Source organism: Dendronephthya gigantea, unplaced genomic scaffold, assembly GCF_004324835.1.
Source record: "Dendronephthya gigantea isolate DGI-Jeju-01 unplaced genomic scaffold, DenGig_1.0 000018F, whole genome shotgun sequence".
NCBI lineage: Eukaryota > Metazoa > Cnidaria > Anthozoa > Malacalcyonacea > Nephtheidae > Dendronephthya > Dendronephthya gigantea.
In genome coordinates, this window is record NW_021163028.1 from 1,709,174 (window position 1) to 1,729,995 (window position 20,822).

Sequence of the window (20,822 nt, forward strand, 5' to 3'; positions counted from 1 at the left end):
CTATTATGTATTAAATTGTAGCTACTACTAGTCTTTCATATTCTTTCATGCTTGTGTTGTGCGTACACGCGTTTCTTGTTTTTTGTGCTCTGCTTTTCTTGTGTCTGCGATCTATCACAGACGTCGAATCATATCAGGCTGGCCCCTACTTTAATAACTGGCTGAAATGTCATTGCTGAAATGCTTGGTCCCCTGGCTGTGCCCCCCTCCGCCCCCTCGCCTGCACGCATATGTGCCAATGATATGTGTATGCCCTCCTCGCTAAAATCATGAGAGTTGGTAGTCTATTAAATCCGGAAATATCAGGGAATAGGAAATATCATTAAGTGGAAACATTAATTTAATCATGAATCGAACAAAACCAAAAGTTATAGAATAAGCAGCATGGAGTAAAAGAAGATTATATACGTATTTTTGATCGGACCACAGATATGCCCAGTAAGAAGAAAGAATCGAAATCAGGGCAACAAAGTGCCTCGTGGGAGAAACCAGATGACGTTCTTCAAGCAGTTATACTGGCAGACAGTTTCAACTTCAGATTTCTGCCTATAACGTTGGAAAAACCAAGGGTATGGAGTGCGGGAAGGAAATATATTTGCATATAGGGCTTGTTACATAGATACCAGTCATTTTCATCTGGTCATTATCACTACTATGTTATCATCATGACAACTACCCCATTATCATCATCACTACTATGTCTACTATCCCATCATCATCATCACTATTTTCCCATCATCATCATCATTCATCAAGTGCTACTATATCCATTATAATTCATCATCATCACTACTATATCCCATCATTATCATCACTACTATATCCCATCATTATCATCACTACCATGCATGATTACCATCATGATCATTGCCATCTATTTGATAATCATGATCATTGCCATCTATTTGATCATATATCATCACAAACTGCAAAAGGCATCACTACATGTGCATGTGAAGAGCAATACATATATCATAACCATGTCTAATATTGCACAGGAATAACATAGAAGGCATGGAAGTGACCATTACTCGATCAGCTGATCACCATTGTTTACCATCATAACAAAAATCATTTATATTATTATATAATCATCATCTGTCCATCAGTGCAGTCTTTACCAACATCTTGATGGTCATGCACATGACCACTATAATTTAAACCACAATCAACACCACCTACATTTTTATTTAGGCCTTACTCCCTTTGGTCAACTACACACTACTTGATTATACAGTAGACTTTTTGATTGGCTCTGGAATCAAAGAAATATTTGTCTTTTGCTCCTCCCATGCAAAACAGATTATCAATTTTATCAAGTATGTGAAGGATTGTAAAATTGATTTTTACATGGAAAAAATCTTAAATTGAATAGTGTGACAGCTAGATGAATTAAACTCATAAATGTATTAGAGAATTATTCCCTGTTTTATGTAGGCTGGGCTGCCTGGTAGTTAGATTTGCAGAATTAGATAGCATTGGTTAGCCATCTGAGCAAATTATTGTTCAGGTTCCCTAGGACGAACACAGCAGCTAGCTTAAATAAATATTCACAACAAACTAAGTTAGTTTTACATTAAGTTCCATCATCTTTGCACCAGAAGACCATTTTTAGATTGATGTGGTAGTAAATACAGCTTGTTTATATATTTCAATTAACATAGTTTTTTTTTCATTCTGAACATTTGATAATAGAGATCCAGAGTGGGTTGCAAAACATTCAACATGCACATTTCATACTATATTATCTGAAGGATGCATGTCAATGGGAGATGCATTAAGGGAAATTGACAGGCAGGTGGGTCAGTTTCAAATAAAATCAACTTATTCTAAAAACAGGCATCCAGGCTATATTCACAAAGAAAAATCATCACATAACATTGTTAAACATCCAGGAAATCATTTTGAATTATTGGTTGAATAAAACAAAGCCCCACGTTTGCAAAGCCACAGGTAGCGACAAGCCGACAACCATCTTTTTCTAAAACTGAAGCTAAACAATCAACCCTGGAGTATCTTTCATTCGGATTAAGGAGCATATAAATTTGGCATCTGCTTATATGACCAGGCTGTAGTTGGCACAAGAGTGTTTTAAGATCCTTCATAGGTAGCTCTCGCTTGTTTACTTAATTCTCACTTTAGGACAAGGAGAAACTACTAAACACTATACACCCGTTTATTGCTTGTCCGGCATTTTGTCCAATCATTTTGTCTTCCCTGCCTATCCAGTTCTTCACTATTTGCCATCTGCTTATTTGGGTAAATACTTGAGCAAACAAATAGAGAATGCAATGAAATACCATGGTCCTTCACATTTTCGCCTGTGACTTAATCAGTTTAGAAAACTTTCAAAGTTTCAATGATTGCAATGCAGTAATCAGTTCAATAAAAGGCTTATTATGCTGCCCAAGATGACGGAACCGGCGGAACCAACAATGTGTCATACATATTTTTAGGCTTTTATCAAGACGGATTTCATTCTTGTTAATGGCGATCTAGTTTCGAACATAAAATTGGATAAGGTTTTAAAAGAGCACAAGTGAGCCTGTTTTTTAATATTGAATTAGAAAACTCGAAAAAAGGTTTCGTATATCATTATTTAATGTATTTAGAGAAAGAAGGCAGAAAAGCAAATCATCCATAATGACAATGATTTATAAGCAGGCTGCTCCTGACCATAAAACAAGGTGAAGTTTTAAAGAATGTTTATCATTTCCGTGAGGTTTCATTGATACTTATCAACAAGTTCCATTAGCTGTTTCAGAGTGTTTAATATCGCTACATTCATGACTTAATTTTTTGAAACTGCTTAAATTTGAAACACGATTCGAATATATATTAAAAGATAGGCACATATTGAGTGTCGCAAATACGAACTATAGCTTGCAAATTGCCTCGGGGTGGTATACTGTACTTAGCGACACAAAAGTCGCTGATTCTACCTCTAATGATCCTACTTTTTCTTTCATCCCTTTGAAATAGTATTTGTTTTTTTATCAATCTGTAAAGATCTTTAGAAGATGATGTATTCCTTGCCATCGAGTCAACTTCGAACAGGATACTTCATTGGGAGAAGACTCGCAAGAAAAACAAGTTTTCACTCCCTTTGGTATGTTCCATAGTTTATCTATATTTAATTGACACGTTTTTGTCGTAATTTATGTATCGAAAATATGAAAAAAACCCGGGGAATTTTGCCTGAATTATCAAAGTCGCCCCATAGCGAGCTTTTTCACATAAGCAAAAAATACTCAGTTACGTCCTTTGAACTTCAAAGTTACATGTTTGATCTTCGAACGTAAAAAGCATATTTGATTTAGAGCGCCAATAACTTCTAGGGGACTTGCCCAGTGATAACGGAATAAACGTTGACACATATTATCGTATATACTGTTAAAATAAACTGTCTTACATTCTAATGGTACATGGAAACCAGTATCATAGTTCTTTATCATTATTTTTTCCCCAAAAACCTGAATCTTTACATTAAACCAAACGGGCACTTCTTCCTTGATATTTAAAGTTGGGGCAGTTGGCCGTCTTGCCTCTCCCGGTTCTTACGCCCCTGCGTTTCAGAGTTTCAGAGTATCATTTGTTATGATTTCGATTCTGTTGTATACAGTCTGGCTTGGCATTTTTTGTTGTTGCATATGATAAAATTCATTCACAAAAGCAAATCCTCGCGCGCATCATCCATTCTTATACCACCCCGAGAAAAGTGACACCAATCAATATTTTTCATTTATTGTTTATTGATTTCAAATATATACAGTAAGATGCATGCAGTAGATTAAATGATATTTACATATGTACAATGACATTACAATTGAGGATAACCTCATCTTCTTTTTTTATTTCCAATGTCCATGCAATGTTTTTATTCCTGTCCGTTTTCCGCTCAACTTATAGTAAAAAGAATTATATAAAGTGTGTAAAAGTATGAAAAGTTCAAAAACGACCCGGCTCGATTGGTCATCCCATGCCTGACTCTCTCGTTTAAGTTGTATCTTCAAAGCTAGATCGTAATTCGGATTGCTCGTCGTCGTTTTTGTCGCCTTCGTTTCCAGTTTCGTCGATATCGTTGCTGCTTGTTTCAGCCGCGACTTCAATCTCCGGTACGCGAGCTATCACCCCAATATGGACTACTTCACTGAGTTGAGCCACCAATGGCTGCGAGAATGACATGTCAGTCCATGGCATTTCCGCCTCGTCGTCGTCCTCTTCGCTCTGGTCGTCATTAGAACTCTCGTGCAACTGCTTTGATACTTCGCTTTCAGTTGTCTCGTCTTGGCTTTGGACTTCGTTGACGTCAACATTGATCTCACCATTGACGTCATCTTCTTTGGTGACGTCAGAATTAGCTTCATCAACTGTCGCTTCCATGGCAACGCCGCTCGCTTCTTCCTCAGATTTTTCGATGGCATCTACAGGAAGGGCTTTAGCAGGTGTATCAGCTTCATGTATTTTCACGTCCTCGCTTGCTTCTTGAGCGCCGGGGACGTCTGCCTTGACTTCTTGTTCAAGTTGAATCTCTGCAGGCTCCTTGTTCTGCAAAACCACCTCGTCTTGTGCATTCGAAGGTCCAGCTTCGCCTTCGTTTCTATCTGCAACACTAACCGGCAACTGTGCGTCGTTGGCTTCATCATCAGTTGGCAAGGTTATTGCTTTTGCTGCCTCGACATTTAATTGCTCGTCGCTGGTCTTGTTCCCGATTAACTCCTGGCCATCCATCTTGATTGGGGTTGGCTCCTCGCCATCTTTGATCGGCTCCTGGCCATCTTTGATTGGCTCCTGGCCATCTTTGATTGGCTCCTGGCCATCGATCTCAATCGGGATTGGCTGCTCGCAACCGGTGTTGCTTTTCGTTAGCTCGTCTTTGTTGCCAGCGTCTGCCGTGAGTTTTTCAGCCGACAGTTTTTGAAGTTCGACATTTTCATTTTGGTCACAAGTGGTCGTCGCCTCCGGTTCAACGGAAAGTTTTTCTTTCGTGTCTGACTCGCCACTTGTTCCAGCTGCTGCCCGCCTTTTAGTTTTCGAGACTTTTTTCTTCCCTGAAAATGAGCCAAAAAATCAGTGTGATTAATACTTGACAGCTCATTTCATGAAGCTTTTCAACTGTGTTCTCTCAAATATTTATTGCTTTTACCTTTTTCCCGATTTGAATCTTCCGCAACATCTTGAATGACCGCCTCGTCAACTTCATCATTCTTTCGAAAACAACGAAGACACGCGCCCATTTTTTATTTTCTTAAATTTTTCCAACAATAATTAGCTTACCCAAAATTTCGAAGAGAACCGTATTTCGCAAACGCAATAATACAATGACTTAATTAACTGATGACGTTCGCTTTTAATCAAAAGCAAACTCAATTAGCGTTCTAATTGAGTACACGTCATTTCCGGTTATGAAAACAATATGCCCACTGATATGAAGATGAAACTGGATAGCGCTTAGGAAAATTGTTCTCTAGCTGAGCAAAATGAGAAGTGCTATCATTGTTAAAGCTATTAAACACAGTCGAAGTTTCTGCATGTCTATAAAAATAGCAGGAATTTTGCATTCTCATTTTCAATTTTTCATCTGATAGAAACTCTCAGTTTTAAAACATTCGCCATGCGAAAATATTTGGAGACAAGCTTCTACATATGCCTTTATATCCGCAAAAACGCAGTGTTTACAAAAACAATTTAGTTTAAAACCTGCCCTCGGCTTTGCTTGGTTTGTATAGTTTAATTGAACTAGTCGGTTTTTTTTGGAAAGTTTACAAATCCTAGCTTAGAAAATTTTAGATGCTATGTTTAATTCTTTAGAATCAGAAGTGTAGCCAATATATTTTGTACATCTGTGACCGTGTTTGAATAACCAAAAATGACCATGCAAACAAGCATGTGTGTTATGTTATTTATGTACAAGATGGACCACTTGCATAATATACCAACTTGTGATGTGAATTTTGACACAGAGAGTTTCATCCAACCATTGCAACTAACGTTATTCGGGATTTATTTCTTTTTCCCTATTCCAGAAATTATCATACAGTTCATACAGTCATAAAACAGAGCTTCTGTATAGCCGACGAAATGTGTCTCTTTTCATATTATTTCAGGAATTGTTCATAGAAAATAAGGATGTTAAGCTCAGATACGACCTGCTAGATTGTGGCATTAGTATCTGCTCGACAGAGGTAACAGTGGAAAAAAAGTTTGAAATTATGCAAAAACTGATAATTAAACATACTAGAACTAATTTCTTTTTCAGGTACCTCAATTATTTACGGATAATTTTGATTACCAAACCAAAGATGACTTCGTTCGTGGAATAATCATCAATGAAGAGGTCTGGTCTTATTATTAACTTATCGTTTAAAATGATTGTACATACCCCGACCAAATGTTTCTGTGTTGATTCTAGTGAGATTAAGCTCACCAGTTTTTGCAATAACTGAAAAGCGTATTAGATCCTATTTAGTATTCTTATTTGACAACTTTCATTTAAATAAATCCAGCTCATTTTTCTTTCACAAAATGGCGTCGCTCTAAGGGAGTTCCCAATGCCTCTGACAAGTGGAATTTTTTACCAAATCGATCGTATAGGTGATGGGAAATAAGATTCACTCTTACGTTGTGGACGTTGAATATGGTGCAAGAGTAACGAATATCCAGATGTATGATTCAATAAGGTACAGTGGAAAAATTTATAATGATAACTCTTAGGTTAATCAACTGCATGGCCAGGACCGCTTCTGTTTTTTTAAACTATCCGCAAAACTCCTTCAAAATATTAATGGGGTTAAAGTCATGGTTTAGACTACCCCAAAAGACATCGCAATATATCAAACGAAGCATGTAAACACAGTTAATGGCGGTGATTTGTTTTTGTCAAAATTGATTGTGCATGTAACAGAATATGTTCAATGGTAATGTTAGGAATCTGACATTACTATCAATATCTCGACGCTTTTCTTAAACTCATTCCTATGACCATGCACAAGTATCAGAGCCTCGATCTATATTGATAAAATTGTACATGGATTTTCTTGTTGGGACAGAAAGGTTGCATAGGGCATAAAAATCAGTAGCTAAATTGTACTCGTATATACATGTACCAGGCGCAATATAACCTTTAGTTCAGCTAAAGGTTTGATTCATGCGGACAACCTTTAGTTCAGACATGCATGCAATAAACCTTGGACTAACAAGTTATTTGCACCCAATGCATGCCTCGTATGGTTTGATGATTCTATACGGTGCTTTCTTAATTTTTTAGCAAGGACATAATCCGTCGATGGGCTTATCCAGTTGTTCCAGACAACAGTATTTTACATTCAAATAATACATACATGTATAATAGACATAATGTGTATTTTGGAACTGGCGTGATCTTTGCAAGGTAGGCGAACAAAAGATACTTACAAGGAATATAACGGCGTGGAAAGGTGGTGGTTATTTCTGTAGTCTGGACTAAGGTTATATCGAAGTTAAACAAAGCGTCTATCTTTTTGAAACAAGCACATGCTATTGTTAGGATGATTACACAACTTCCAGGATCATGTTATTTTCTCATTTCAAAACCTCAAAGTATCTTTTACGCTTCGTTAAATCTCGGTAACCGGGGTCATGTTAACAGTTTAGTAAAGAAATTACCATCCATTGTCCGTAAGCAACGAAGAAGATAGGAAACAATTTGCAACTAATAACAAAGGTAATAATAATATTCTTGAATTTATCGTCTCCGCCAGGGATTGTATATTAGAGCAAGACGTCGTAGTTGGGTCTGGATCTAGTGTTGGAACAGGAAGCGTTATACGAAATTCAGTCATTGGAAAACAGTGTGTAATAGGTAAGGAATATCTGTAACAATAAGACATAAGTCATAAGGGGGGTACAATCTACAATATAATCTGCTTTGCAGAATATTCAATCCGATGTATTTCATGTGTATACTTAACTCAATTTTGGTTTGCCCTTTTCTTTGAAATAAATGTATGTGAACTAGAGTTAGTATTTCAAACAAACTTGAAGCAAACTTATCAACGTTCTTGCATTGTTACACGCAGAACCGATGTGCAAAAGCGACTTTCCCTTATCCCTATAACTTGATATATCAAATTGTACTTCCACGCACTGGTCGAATTATACCGCGGTGAGAGGTGATTCGCCATTTTGTTTCAAACCTCTTGTGAGTAAACTGCTTCCACGATGTGTCGATTTTAGTCCCCGGATGTACTTCGAACGTGCCGAAACGTATGCAATATCCATGTGTGGGTTTATGCACCTACCTGCTATAATAAAATGCCTATTTTTTAGGTGATAATGTTGTAATAGAAGATTCGTACATATGGGATGGTGTGAAGATTGAAAACAACTGCCGCATATCAAAATCTATACTCTGCGATAATGTTGTAGTTAAACAGTATGTTTTGACTTTAAATTGATGTCCGATATATGCCGAAGGTTCAAGAGAAAAAAAAAGCCACCCAAGAGCGTTCCTAGAGTAATTCTTTTCTTTTCAACTTAGAAACGTCACAACACAAAAAGGATGCGTCCTATCATTTAATGTAAGATTGAACAACATTTATCAACAACGCTTATCTGTCCGTTAATAAAACTTTTCATTCCCTATTTTATGTTCATAAGGTTGTTGTTGGTCCAGACATAAACTTAAGTTCAGGAATAAAAATAACTTTGAAAATTGATGAAAACAAGGATGATTTTGGCATGGAGAAACTATCCTTAGAGGAAAAACCTAACGCAGGTGCGTCGTATGACGTATGATGTATTCTTGAGTATAAGTAATTTGTTTTAACGGTCGTACAAAGGCCATTAACTGCAACCTGGTAAAAAATGCATGTGAGATCATGCATCACGTCTACCAAAGGTTAATAACGAGGTTCAGGTTTGACTTCCACTGTCGCTGCCATTGCGGTAATGTGAACCAATCAAATGCAGATACATCTATCAGATTAACCAATCGCAGCAGCGAAAGGAATCGGTGCTCAGTAGTTGTTGTGGAAGTAAAATCTGAACGCGCTCAACATGAAAACAGGGCCTAACATACTTGTTTGGTTTCGTAGAGTCGTACAATCCCGAGGATGTGGGCAGCGATGGTCGTGGATATGTTTGGAAAAAAGAGATTGATTCTGACGGCGAAGACGAACAGGAGTTAATTGACCTTTGGGGTAAGAGTTAGCAATAGTAGTTGAGAATCCAGTTTTTGCATGCATGGAAAATTCATGCATGTCCGGAATCATGTATGTCAATTATTTGTACTAGTTAGCAGAGAACCCCCGAATAACTATGGAGGTCAATATTTAAAGAGGAGTAACTACTGCATATATATCTTCTTTCTCGTGGTGAACCTGGGATGTCTCGTAAATAGCTTTCACTCCCTCCACCATTTCATTTAATCGTTTTGTTTCATGAAACATTTTCGTGCATGAGCACGAACACTATTCGCCTTCGCTTCTTTCTTCATAATCTCCAAGGTTCTTTATCTTAGACGTTTGTGTTGAGAATTAAACGTTGCGTTTCTATTTAGGTCGAAGTAGTGAAAATATAAGTAACGAGAGCGAAAGCAGTGATGATTCGTTCTCTGCAGAAAGTCCGACGGCCAGTCCTCCACCCGAGGATTCAAAATGTAAGAGTTTTAACTAATGTTCGTTTTGGACGCATGTACTCAAACACCGAAAAACGTGCAGGTCTTTAAACTATATTATATATTGGCCTCGTCTCAGTTGTAAATTTGCAAATCAAGGGGATGAAAACGATTTCGCACGAGTTCGATTTTAAAGTTTTTACCGGTTTTCATGAGATTCCCTACTGCCGAGATTTATATCTTTCCCGCCATCTCGGTATTCCCGCGCATTAACTTTGCATGAAAACCGCGGTGTTCATTTGAAGATGGTCGCTACAGTTTTAGGATTATAGAGGTTACTGTGGAAGATTTTCGTTTTTTAGTATTTTATAATGAGGTTTTGGATACGGTTCGTAATGGCATTGCCAATAAGGTGAATCCTGATAATTTGGTGCTGGAAATCAACGCCTCAAAGTAAGTACCATGTGCATGTACCACTAACAGTTGAGTGCTGAGGCCCTATCCTCTTATCACTTTTTTTGCGCTGAACTCTCCTAGTTAGGGGGCTTTCACTAGACTGAATTTTGCGCGCAGAGCGGTTTAATTTCCTTTGTTATAAGCGAGTTCTTCAGCAAAACTTTAAAAAATATAGAAAAATAAAATGATACATGTTAATAATAATGTTAAATAAATACTCCAACTAAATCCAATCCAACATTACTTAACACTATACCTATCAATATTGACGTGGAGCTAAGAATTGTTAGCGTGAACAATGTTGGATGATTGTGAAGAGTTAATGTTGAATGAGCGCTTTAACCAAATCCTATGCAACTGTACCTATATTATCGTGTTTACGCGAAGCCAAAAATGATAATTCAACAATGTTATCATCGTGCATCATAAGTGTTGGATGAAATCAAGGCAGATCTAACATAATTTCAACGCAACCCATGCATGCGTCATGGCATTAGATGAAAATTTAAAAAAGCCAAGGCTGATTCCACAACGTCATCAAGTTGAAATGTATATCCAGCAATATTGCATTTTTGATTAGGCTGGTCGAACATGTTGTTGTTTGAAATGTCCTTGATTTTTTCTCTTCCCCAGATATGCGTACAACGTGACATTCCACGAACTAAATCACGCAGTAACGAAGACCTTTTTGGAGTGCTTGCTCTCTGACTACACGACGTATCAACAAGACGTCCTCAAGGATATAAAAAAAGTAAATGAGCCTCTGCATCAATAATCACAGGGGTTTTTGGCATCAGAGAATGGCACATTTATATATGGGATACAAGCGCCGTTTCTACCACGCGATAATTTTATAATTCTTCCCGATCAAATTCCAGGCTGTGGTCCATTTTCATCCGGTGTTTTCACATTATATGAAAGAAAGTGAAAATCAGAGAATTGGAATTCAAGCGGCAGAGGTGTGTCTAGATTACTAACCATTCAGTTCTGGATGGTTCGAGCTACAATTTTAGCAAGGAGCATTGTCTTAAAACCCAGTGTCGCCGCAGCAAGCGGGAGATTTTTATTCTCGTATATGAAAAACTTCCTGCAGCTTGGCGAGACCCTTGCTAGGGAATCGCAGAATCGTGTAGTGTAGATAATTGCCGAAGTACCTCAGTTGCATTTTTTGCAACCTTACCAATTTGATTTTAAATTGTCAACTAGTCCTTCAGACAAAGAATTCACTGTTAGGCCTTCACGTCACTGTCATCTCTATTTCCCCCAATGACATACACTTAAGGAAAAATTATAATCTATTAATTTGGTCTTGATATATAATCGTATATAAACACCATTTTGCACAACTTTTTCTGCGAGATTTTCTCTTTGCTTCAATGTTTCCTCCTGTGGTATCTCTTGCAGGAATTTTTCATTCAAAACGAAGAAATGTCGCCTGCGTTTCAGAGCTTCTTACATTTAATGTACGATCGAGAAGTGTTCGACGAGAATGTCATACTTGATTGGTTCAAGTCTCCTGTCGATGACTCTATTGGGAATGAAAACCCGAAAAAAATTCGAGACCAGGCACGTGTGTTTAATTGTTGTTAAGAATTTTACGGAGAATTAAGATTGTCATCCAGGGTGGGTTATTAAGGAATTTGTGCGTTGGGATTCTGGAATGCGTTCTCAAAACCTTGCTCGGTAGTCCAGTGATACTTGGGAGCAAACTGGCAATTGACCAGGCAATCTTTACATCTGGCAAATTGTAATCAGAAAAACACCTCTGAGGAAGCTAGCTATAGCTACATTTGAACTATATTCTTTAGAGATAATAAGGCTCTTCCTATCTATCCTATCGGCCGTTGGATTTATTGGCGAGTATATAATCTCTTAGGTTTTAAGAATTCGAAAACGTAAAAAGACCGCGGCATTGTCGATCTTATTTTTTGCGAATTTGAATCAGTTGAGAAACCAGAAATATAAAAATATTTGTCATGTCCAGTGAACTCTTTTAAGACAGAGATAAACACTGGCTGCCATCTTTGAAGCTAATTTGATGCCGAATTGCACACTGTTCCTAGTCCCTTTCTATTGGTTTTGTCGAATCGTAGACCGTGAAGTTTTGTCGTACACACGCCGTGTACTTTTTATAAAACATTCTGTGCATGTGAAAAGATTGTGAAATATCGAGTATGTATTATAGTTTTTGCCTTGACAGACTGCCATTGTTTTCTTCCACCGCCATTGAATTCCTGGCGTGCTATTCGTTCCTAAGTACTCTGTGATTTTTTTGTTTTGACATATTCTTCAGGTGTCCAGGTTCATAAAGTGGCTAGAAGAGGCTGAGGAGGAGTCGGACGATTAAGAGTTAACAATAAATTCAGAGGGTGTCGAAAAAATCACCCACGGGCATTTCGCGCATTTATGGCCTTCCTTCTTCCACAGAGATCAAATCCCCTTTTACTCAAGGAAATTTTTGTTCAATTGTAGCATCCCAGTTTTGATCTACCTGCATCATCCTGACGTTTTAACAATGATTGAATTGAGAGGTGGGAATATACCCCGGTCTACGGGTATATGCAGGTAGAAAATTTGAATGAAATATTTCGTTTAGAGGGCATTCGTCAAGACCTGATCTTCGTCAGTAACTGTCCTCGAAGGCCTTCGTCTTTCTTAGGTAGTTAAAAATACTACATTTGATTTTTCGGGTGCCGCTACGCTACTTCCTGATTAACCTCTCCACTGAGGCCACGTATATAGACGCACGTTAGGGGGAGGCGGAGAACATGCTCCACGTTCTTAGGGTGAAACTCTACTTCGCTTATAGCATGCATGGGCAGCGTCCATGGAAGAAATTTGCAGAAGACATCTAGGAAAGAAAATTTGCAACGAGCTTTGAAGATAATTTGAAACTTGTAATAAGAATAATTTGAATTTTTTGTTATTTGGCAATTCTGGGTATTTAGCTTCTGCAGAGACGATTTTCTGACCGTTAACGCGCGCTCAGTGCTGTACCGCGAAATACTTCCAAGAGCCTGGGAACGAGGCTGATGTTAGCTCTGATTGAATGCGTTTTGAGAAATAAAGTGAAAAGCATAATTATTACCAAAAAAAAAAGGAATGCGTTTCGTTCTCAAGGGAAAGGGGCGAATTGAAACTCGTTAAAAAAATGCTACGTCAGAATAGAAAAAACAGAAAATAGCCGAAGCAATATGATTTTTAACGGCACCATTTAACAAGATAAGATAACCTACATCATACAAACTGTATACTATTTGTTATAAAAAGGGAGATTAGTGTTACCGAGAAGTATTAAAAAATAAAAATGTGCGACAACAACTGACCTATATCTTTAGCAGTCGCGATAACTCTTCTTGACATGAGGTGCATGTGTTTAAAATTAAATTAGCATGCACACTTGCATGCATTTAATACAGTCGATGGGTTTTGACAAATTAACTCAAAAGAACAGTCTCAAGCTGGACAGTCTCAATTTATCAGACGAATTATACTTCACTTCGTACGACGCTTTATTGCCTTTAAGCCCGCCGCACATGCACGTGAGCTATTATAGAGAGCTCAGCTGAGCTAAAGACCACGCGTGTCGCGAAGTCGTTAGCTCAGCTGATAGCTCTCGTGTGCGGCGGGCTTTAAGTTTTGTTCCGGCGTTAAATTAAATTTGAAGAAGGAACGGCGGCCTTTAAATTTAGGCCAAAGGTAGACCAGTCTTTCAATGCTAAGCATGGGAACACTGGATATTGCTCTGCGCTTCCCTAAAGCCGGCTTAATTCAAGCATGATGTTTGCACGAGACCAATAATTAAAGAGAATTTCTTTCCGAGGTAACTTGAAATGGTCGGAAACATTCCCTCATATATATTAGTGCTCTGTTTACATACTTGACTGTTACATATCCTGTCCTGTCAGAATATTTAATATAATTTTGATTCGCTAACCTGGCTATATTTTAAAATGAATAGTAAAATTTGATAAAATTATGTTTAGGAAGATTTAATGGTTTATTTCAGTTCTATGACGGCGTTTCCGTTTAAAAATTTACCCGTGTGTCCTTGGGACGTACAAGCAAGTCTAAGGCCTGTTTTCCACTTGAGCTAAGGATAGGCCTACGCCTACGGTGAATCATTAATGTATATAACAAAATGCACACGCGTAAAAGTTGAAATCCGAAGCGTAACATCAATAGGTAAAATATAGCGGGTGTGACGCACAACGATTTATGAATTACCACAAATTTTCACATGAAAATGCTTATAAAGTCAATAAAGAAAACGAAAAATTCGCGTTCAATACGATATTTTTCATATTGACCGTGTGTTTACAAGCGTAGAAGGACTTGGTTCTAACCGGAAAACTCACCCCAAATTTTCTTGTTCCGCATGGGTTCCGCGTAACTCCTAAGATGAAATCCACACTTCCCATGAATCTTCATTGGCTTTGGACAGTCTTAGCAAGTCTTTTTGATTTTAAAATAATTTTCAATTTTTTGTTGCATATTTCAGTAGGCAATACTAAAAGGCTTAATTTCGTTCAGTATTATGCTTTTATGGAATGGCTTTTGGCTTTCGTATAAAAGTGCCAGACGTTGTTGTTGGTGAGTATTTGGTATGTTGCGAGTATTAGCAGGGAAGACAATGATTGCGTGCCATATTTTGAACACGTATAAAAGTTTGAGTGAGTACCAGATCTAGACTTTCCTTCAGTTGCTAATAAATCAGGTTTCAAATGCATGTTATGTATAATGCGGTAAACAAGCCTGAAATTCCAAACGCGCTAAGAACAGACGCGACGTAGACGTAGTCTCCTGCTGTCTCCTGTTTTACATTGTCTCCCTTTGTGCGACTAAATTGAACGAAATATCAGAAGCATACCCTGTTGCAAGTCGAACGTGTTCTGTCGTAACATATTTGGACATTTATACATGAAATTGTACCATCGCATTGCATGATCAACGCAAAAATATATTGTCAATACATGCATACAAATAGTGGGATTGTCAAGCAATGCCAATGGCTCAATGACCCTAGCTGGATTGTAAATTCAATGAATGTATTTAAACAGGGAGACGTGTGTCAACGTGATGTAAATAAAACATGCAGTATAACGTTCACTGCAATGACTGCATGACACCGTCCTAAAATGTTCTTAGAATTGTTCTTTTCTCATATTGCATACCAAAATATTCTACATGCTTATCAACTGAGATATTGTGTTTCAAACAAACAACGTACTTATGATTGACATAAATTTTTATACTTATAAGTATACATTGATACATCAAATTAGCAAATGCCTGCATGTATTAATTTTTGAACAGTAGATATTTTCCTTTAGCCTTTACTGGCTTTAGGATACCCAACGCTCCGAGTTATATTTTTTATGTCCAAAATATATCAATATTATAATATAAATTATATTCAGAGAAATTAGATTATGAGTTATAGTTCATCATTACTTAAAGTGGTCGTACACATGCAGTAAACTTTGCTAGGTACTTTCCGGACCATCTTAAAAAGCTACTTAATCGAAGCTCGATAGTTTTACAAAATGAATAGCAAAATATTTGTTAAAACACATATAACTCAACGAAAGGTTGCATGTATTGATTAGAGTTCCACACTAAGCGAAAGAGTGATTCATTGCCATGCATATTGTTTCATTGTTCTATAAAACATATGTTATTGAGATATTGTAAAGATTCAAAAATAGTAAACATGCACTTCTCAGCATTAAAATGAACACCAAATGTACAAATGCAAAACATGATAATTGACACGCATTTAAGCATGCACTCAAGCATTATACTTTCTTTGCGAATTTTTGCCGTATCCAATGGAAATTTTATCTTAATTCTGGCCGTATATAACTAAATCTGAATTGGGGACAATTACCAGGGGCCGGTTGTATCAAGCCCGTTTAGCTTAAACGCCGGTGGATGAGTTAAAATTAAATAACAATCTTACAACTCTCTTGACTGAGTCAACTTGAATATTATGCACTGATTATGTAGTTGTAAACAGTAGTTTTGTATTAAGGTCAAAAACATTTTGTTCGCTGACTTTTTTAACGTTAGCATGCATGTAAATACGGGTTTTCACTTCAGAAAGTGGGCTCTCATCACTATGATTCCCGGCTCCTATTTTAGTGCCACGCCGCCCCGGAAAAGTTTTTTTAAATGCTCCTTAAAAATGCATCTGCATAGTATTTATGACAACTTAAACTGTACGATTTGAACCGTTATTTTTTCCCTCGTTCTTCAGTATATTTGTATAGTTACACAAACAGGACTAAGTATTCGTAATTTAAAACACTTCAACTATTAAAAACTTTAATTTGTAAACTGCTTTTCTTACATTTGTTTACAATTTATTTTTCCTTTCCAGTATTGTATTTTATCGAAAATGAATCCATCCAAGGACCACAACAACTGGTTAACCGTTGGAGAAATAATAAATTTGATTAAGGAACCCATCGCTTTGTACACCAGTCATATCTTAAAAAAATGGCATGCGACGCTGCCTTGTCTTTCGCTGCCGCCATGCACAAATCCTGCTGTTTGTCTGACAAAAAAAAATCATCGCGATCTTTGCCTCTCTTGCAAGGGTTGGTACGACGAGCTTGCCAAGTCCCATCGAAATAAAGACAAACGGCAAATCAAATGGCGTGAAAACTGCGACACATCAAAGTGGCAGAATGATCCATGGGAGGTCGCCAAGTTCTTTATGTCTGCTCTTGGAGACAACAAAATAACCGTTAAACACGCCGAATCCACTGATTTATCGTCTCTTCTGAACGTCCTTGCATGGTTGAAAGATGCCGTCTTTGCCCCAGATAGACGTGTGGATCTTAACCTCGTTAAACAACTCCGTTCACAGGTTAGAAACCCTTGGGCTCATGCACCTGATCAAAAATTACCCGTAGAAGTTCTTAACGATGCTTTTGATATCGCCAATAAGTTTGTAGCTGATCTGAACATAGTTTCCAGCTGCGACGAGGTAAAGAAGTGTGCAACATATATCAAAGTTCTTCAAACTAATGGAATAAGCAATGTTACGGAAACCGAGTTAAAAATTCTGAATTTACTCCGTATTGAGTTAGGTGGAGATGTCAGCCAAATGAAAGAAGAATTAAAACGTTTAAAAGATGATCAAAGTTCCGACAGACAGGTTATCAAGAAACAAGAAGAAATGTTGGAAAATTTGGAGGAAGACCTTAAGTCATTACAAAATATCGTCAATGTTCAAGGAAATGATCAACAATTTCGACTACAGAGCTGCATTCCTGGAAAAAACCTAAATTTGACTGGTCGTGACACTGAAATAAAGCAAATAATATCTTCTATCGTAGAGAATGGTGTTGGAATTGTCTCAATTGTTGGTGGACCTGGTTTTGGCAAGAGTACCATAGCAGTTGAAGTTTCTCATCACTTAAGCAATGACCATGACATCGTCGTCATTTTCTCGTTCCTGTCACATGCTTTAACTCTTTCTGAAGTAAGACTACGTTTGTGTCATGACGTTGGTGTTAACCCTGGAGAGGATCCAGAATCATCTTTGATGTTCTGGTTGAGAAGTATTCAGAAGAAAGTTGTTATTGTCATGGACAATATCGAACAGCTGCTTGAAAGCGATGGAAAATCTCAGTTTGTTGAATTAGTGCTTACGCTCCGTAAAAATTCACAGCAACATCTGCAGATCCTAACAACGACAAGAACGGAATTCATCATTTCCGGCCAAACGACAGTAAACCATAAAATATTGGAGTTGGATGAAATATCTAGTGTTGAACTTTTGAGAAAGTGTTGCCCTGATGCAGAAGTTGAAAATGCTTACTTGTCTGAATTGGCTGAGCTGTGCGGTTTCGTTCCACTCGCCTTGTGTATCGCAGGAACAATAATTCCTGATCTTGATGATCCTTCAGAGTTGATACAGTGGTTAAGAGAGAAGCCTATGGAAGCATTGAGGAACTCCGACCAGTGTGTTGAACAAGCCATCGAGTTCTCTTTTCAGAAATTGATCGATGAAGACAAAAAAGCGTTGGTTTGTCTTTCTGTATTCGTAGGGGACTTTCAACGAAGCTCTGCACAAGAGGTGATTGAAAGAAGTGGGTTGGGAACCCAAAATTTCTTAAAAAGTCTGGTGAAGCGAAGTTTGGTACGATGTAGTAGTGATAGGCGATTCGTAATTCATTCGCTTATTCGACGTTTCCTGGCTGATCATGATCAATTTCAAGGTGAAAAGGCAATGGCGCAAGGGTCGATGGTCAGGCATTTTCTGAAAATGTGTCATTCATTAACTATGGATTGTTATTCATACAACGGATTTATTGGCGCCAGGGAGTCACTGAAAAAGGACATCCACAATGTCGAGGAAACGTTAAAAATCTGCAGCCAAGATCAGGCAATCAACCAGAAGACAAGCATTCTGGAGTTCGTGACAAGTAGTGATATTTACAAGTCATCATCCAGGTTCTTTTACAATTTCAGTTTGGGTCTTCTTCCGGAGAAGGTTTTAAGGAATTTCCTCGAATCTTGTATCGAACTGGCAGAAAGTCGAAAGCAACCAGTTATTGCAATAACGTTTAAATGTCTGGTAGCTGAACAAGAGGGTCGCAAATCAGCATGGAAATCTCCCAAATACGCCGACCGAATGGAGAGGATCAAGTTCGCTTTCCAGGAAAATAAATCAGTACTGAAAGACGAGCGGTCCTTGCATATGTTTTGTTACCACGTGTTGGCCCGATATTACTTTAAAGTAGCAAAGAGCCTACCCAGCGATCTGGCGGAAGATGATCTCCCCCCTTCACCTGAAAACAAGACACTAAAGCCGTGTTTACACGAAGGGGCTGACATTTACCTGACATTTGCCCGTACCTGAGAAGTACCTAACCAAGTTTTACAGGGTGTGTTTACACCAGTTACCTAACGGGACTTATATAAATCACGCAACATAAAGTACTGTGAGAAGAGTATTAAAATATAAGTTTGCAGTTCTTTGTTTGTTTATTTCGTACAAACTACAAAGACTCGTAAAAGAATACGACGTATAACTGGGATTACTGGCAAACAACGATTTCATGCAAAATTAAAAAATATATGATATATATTCGGCAACGGTTCCGAAATTCGCCATGTGGCTAATTATCAACTCTGAATTTCCCCATAATTTTTGCAAAATCGCGCTAAAATTCTAAGACCGCTAAATGCTGACATCAAAGACTCGAATTTACGTTTGTTGTCAAGGAAATTAGCTTCGATTACACTTGGGTCAATGAAAATGTGTTTACACCACCAGAGTGACCTGAGACTTACCTAGGACTTACCTAATATCATGTTTTCAGGCCACCTCTAATGCTTGGCCTGAAATCATGGTCTTAGGTCGGTCCTAGGTCGGTCTTAGGTCAGTCCTAGTGCGTTTACACTACAGGACTAACTGCTTAAGTTAGGTCTTAGGTCAGGTATAGGTCTCTAGTGTAAACACTGCTTTAGTCCCATCGAGAAAGCAGCCGAGGCACGAATTCTGATGAAGCGTGGAAATTTGAGCAAAGTACGTGCAAATTTATCATTCCACGAAGACAAAGAAAAGTACATTGAATACATGAACCATGCTGAATTTTTCTACAACGAAGCCTTGTCGTTGGCCAATAACATGTTGGGTGATCACGATTTAACATGTGTTATCCATAAACTTTTAGGAGACTTATTTCTTAATCAGCGTAAGAACGAAGAGGCAATGACATATTATTCTAAAGCCATAGACATGCGCAAGAAACTAAAGCTTGATTATCACGAGCCGTTTGTGTTCTTGCTCAAGAATTATGGGGCTTGCCTCTCTTTTCTCTCTCGTTTTGACGAATCGGTGGAAAAGTTAAAGGAAGCACGGGGCATAGTTGATAAACTCACTGAGAAGAACACTCGTTGTAAAGCCTTGGTTTATTATGAGTTAGCAAGAGCATGTCGTGAGTGGAAAGCTGATTGTCAAGAAGCCGAGACATATGCTAAAGCAGCATTGGAAATGCAAGAATTGTTGGATCCCCGCGACGTAGTAACATTGAAAGAGATCATTAAGGTGGCAGAAGAAAACGTGGCACAATATTAGGACGGTCGACAAGCTCCGAACTATACTTATACCTTTTTATGGAGTTTATCACTATATAGGTGGTCTTGTACAAAAAAATCTGGGTTTAAGCAGTTTTCAAGTATTTGAGAAAAACACTTCTGAAACACTTCTTACTGATTTGAGCTTGATAGTTTTTTTTTTTAAAATACAGCGGCCAGGCCCCTTTTTAATATTAAAACTTCTAATATAAAAAGCGCAAGAAAAAGCATTCCTTTCATGCAATATTGAAGATATGTATGTACATTTGATTTGAAGAAGTGGGTAAATTGAAGCTAGTTGCAATTTTACTAACGCAATGGAGTGTTTTAAGCCAAGCCCGACTCACGATTTGCGATACAAAAATAACATAAATTAAGTGCAGCCGAAGAAGAACCATGATAGTGAGATTTCCTGATATTTGTTTAAAAAATTATAGCAATTATTTCAAGTTTGACCAATTAGAAATTCCATGTTGGGAAACACTTTTTAGTATAGGGCGCAAATGAAAGTAAAATGTTTTGTATGATGTAGTAATCAGAAGATTTGAATCAGATCTGCAGGATCTGTAAAATTTTCAAAACGATTGTTTTCCTCAGCAAACAAACACGTAATTTGATCCTCTATATACAATTGCTAGCCCTAAAATCGCAATCCCGCGTGTAAATTGTTTCATAA

At 37.8% G+C, this 20,822-nt stretch overlaps 2 protein-coding genes across 2 annotated transcripts; both read left to right on the forward strand.

Moving 5' to 3' along the window:
* The first annotated feature begins 282 nt into the window (after positions 1-282).
* LOC114520984 (translation initiation factor eIF-2B subunit epsilon-like) lies at positions 283-13,357 on the forward strand. The gene is made up of 21 exons (XM_028541363.1): positions 283-569; positions 1,195-1,319; positions 1,696-1,798; positions 2,457-2,539; positions 2,613-2,687; positions 3,010-3,109; positions 6,108-6,185; positions 6,260-6,337; positions 6,595-6,680; positions 7,268-7,390; positions 7,740-7,840; positions 8,308-8,413; positions 8,519-8,558; positions 8,638-8,755; positions 9,075-9,179; positions 9,539-9,637; positions 9,958-10,048; positions 10,685-10,802; positions 10,930-11,010; positions 11,456-11,617; positions 12,345-13,357. Exons 1-21 carry the CDS (start codon positions 432-434, stop codon positions 12,396-12,398), a joined length of 2,064 nt encoding a protein of 687 aa, XP_028397164.1. The 5' UTR covers positions 283-431; the 3' UTR covers positions 12,399-13,357.
* A 3,328-nt stretch (positions 13,358-16,685) lies between these two features.
* On the forward strand, positions 16,686-20,147 carry LOC114520811. Its single transcript, XM_028541143.1, has 3 exons — positions 16,686-18,203; positions 18,386-18,489; positions 19,538-20,147. The coding sequence occupies exons 1-3, from the start codon at positions 16,773-16,775 to the stop codon at positions 20,145-20,147; spliced, it is 2,145 nt and encodes a 714-aa protein (XP_028396944.1). The 5' UTR covers positions 16,686-16,772.
* Positions 20,148-20,822: the final 675 nt, after the last annotated feature.

Coding starts and splice junctions, on each gene's coding strand:
- LOC114520984 (XM_028541363.1), top strand. CDS start 432: ATGCCCAGTAAGAAGAAAGAATCGAAATCAGGGCAACAAAGTGCCTCG. Junction 2,540..2,612: donor AAGGTTTTAAAAGAGCACAA/GTGAGCCTGTTT, acceptor TAATGTATTTAG/AGAAAGAAGGCAGAAAAGCA. Junction 9,180..9,538: donor GGAGTTAATTGACCTTTGGG/GTAAGAGTTAGC, acceptor GTTTCTATTTAG/GTCGAAGTAGTGAAAATATA.
- LOC114520811 (XM_028541143.1), top strand. CDS start 16,773: ATGTCTGCTCTTGGAGACAACAAAATAACCGTTAAACACGCCGAATCC. Junction 18,204..18,385: donor GTCTGGTGAAGCGAAGTTTG/GTACGATGTAGT, acceptor TATTGGCGCCAG/GGAGTCACTGAAAAAGGACA. Junction 18,490..19,537: donor CATTCTGGAGTTCGTGACAA/GTAGTGATATTT, acceptor ACACTGCTTTAG/TCCCATCGAGAAAGCAGCCG.